This window comes from Austrofundulus limnaeus, unplaced genomic scaffold, assembly GCF_001266775.1.
Source record: "Austrofundulus limnaeus strain Quisiro unplaced genomic scaffold, Austrofundulus_limnaeus-1.0 Scaffold2523, whole genome shotgun sequence".
NCBI classification, from domain to species: domain Eukaryota; kingdom Metazoa; phylum Chordata; class Actinopteri; order Cyprinodontiformes; family Rivulidae; genus Austrofundulus; species Austrofundulus limnaeus.
Window position 1 is genome coordinate 5,526 of NW_013954925.1, and position 2,187 is coordinate 7,712.

Genomic DNA, 2,187 nt, shown 5'->3' on the forward strand with positions numbered 1-2,187 from the left:
AACGAAAACATTGGTGAATGTCACAAATTCTCCTAAATCACTCGTACGCACAACTTAAGAAGGTTCTTGCATGAGGCCCAATTTTCTTATGACACAGATCCATGTTTCTGCTTCTTATATAAAAACAGACTCTTGATATTTTATCAAGAAGGTGTTTGTAATTTAGACTCAGGAAGCAGAAACAGTTTGAAGCCTGATTAAGTCCTTTTAAGCTGTTTTTAAAAAGTAAATCATGTAACAGCTGGACTTTTACAGAACATTTTCTAAAAGGTACTGTGTGCCGGAGCACTTCAGAGGCAGTGTCATCATCAAATAACTACAAATACAAACATGAAAAACTTTATTATTCACTAATGTGAACATTTGCCTGTAGTTTCACCATAATGTTCAAATAACCAGATGATTGTCAGTGAGTGGAATTAAATGCAGCTTTTCAGTAATTTAGACTTCACTTTAAAAACTTTTTGATCTGGAACAGAAAAGTGGCCATCTTTGTTTTCTGATGAACAAAAATAGATTATATAATGCTGAAAAATTAATTGAAGACAATGCAGTGTTTTAATAAGAATTAAACTCTAACTGTGTGTGTTTGTGTGTGTCCGTGTCTTTGTTTTGGTGTGTGGATTTATTTTGACATTATACTATGCTTATGAGAACATTTTGTCATTGTGTGGACATTTGCCTGGTCTACACAATGAAACAATTATTTGTGGGTCAGAGATTAGGTTTAGGGTAAAGAGTCAGGGTTAGGCTGTACAGATTAATTGAAGTCAATGTAAAATCCACACAAATAGAGAGAGATGTGTGTGTGTCTTCACTCACCGAGGGTCTCCACAATAATTATTTTATCTTTACACACACGCTGGCAGGTGTGGTTGTCTGCAAACCGTCCTGAGTTAAACAGTCGACATTCGATACACTCCCTGCAGAAGAGGACAATGTTCAGCAAAAATCATTCACATTCATGCCTTTARAATCCATAAAATGATGAAGTACAGACATACTGTTAAGGTTTGTCAGATTTAAAATGTCTGTTTTGCTACAGTAAAATAATGAAAATGTTAAAAAAAATGTCAGATGGACAGTGGTGGGCACTAGACCCCTACAGGGTAAATGCATTAATTGCAGACCTAAATTTCTCCTTTGTGCTTTACTAATTTACACAAATGATGTGCAGATTTGTGCTTTCTAAATTTAGAATTGAGTAGGGCTAATCAAATAAAGTTTCAAGATCAATTGTCAAATTTGTCTATAATAAAGAGAGAGTGAAGTCTAAATCCACTACGTTATATAGCTGCGTAATTCACTGAAGTCTCATCATTTTCTTCAACATTGGAGGAGAAAACTGTCTCTRGTTAACACAATGGTGCTCCACTGTATGGAAACAGAGACCCCCTGTGACAACACTGCTGTTCACAGAGCTATAAACTCTGACGAACCATCCTTCTTTGTCACGGTTTTAATTTAGTAATTTAGTTCCCACAATTCTTTGCATGGCAGGAAGCAGATGGAGCTATATTATATACTTATCTGAGCTTTGGGAGGGTAGAGGGAGGAATTAATTTATGACCCACATTTTCACCACCAACTCTATRTGACGTCGTATTGAAGCTCACAAGAAACAGTTTAAATTCACTCTCTTATTTCAAAATGAACACGAGTTCCTGTTTGTCCTGTAGCCTACCCAAAATGCATCTCTTCAGTTTTACAATAAACAGTTTAAAATTACTAATATATCTGTATGCTTTCTTACCATAATCATAAGAAAATGGCCAAGTAGTAGCAGAACCAGCAATCCACTAGTTTATTTCTTGACACCATGACTCAAAAGTCTGTTTCAACAAATCACCTCCCCAAACTGCGACGACATGAGCCAATTTGTGAAAGGAATTGATCGTTCCACTATTCAGCAGTATAGTGCTGCTGACCTGTCTCTTGGTATCTGGTATGTTTTCTGGTGAATGGAGACATACTTGTGCTTTATGTTTAGCTTCTGCTAAGTTTTATGGAGCATATGCACTTTTGAACTTGTGGACCTAAATATTAGTGATGTTCATACTGGAAATTTTCTTTCCGATACTGATACTAAGTAAAATGTGGCTGGTATCGGCGATACTGATACTTTGTGATAACACACATAATGTGTCTGGTAAATTTTAAAAAGTAGTTATGTTTTTCAAATAACCG

At 35.7% G+C, this 2,187-nt stretch overlaps 1 protein-coding gene across 1 annotated transcript in view; it reads right to left on the bottom strand.

The window, feature by feature from the left end:
* LOC106511118 (integrin beta-5) overlaps positions 1 to 2,187 on the bottom strand; it is a gene marked incomplete at both ends in the record, with an annotated part of 19,929 nt that overhangs the window by 5,357 nt on the left and 12,385 nt on the right. Inside the window, 1 exon segment of the mRNA XM_013999864.1 lies at positions 823 to 923. Coding sequence (XP_013855318.1) covers positions 823 to 923 — 101 coding nt within the window.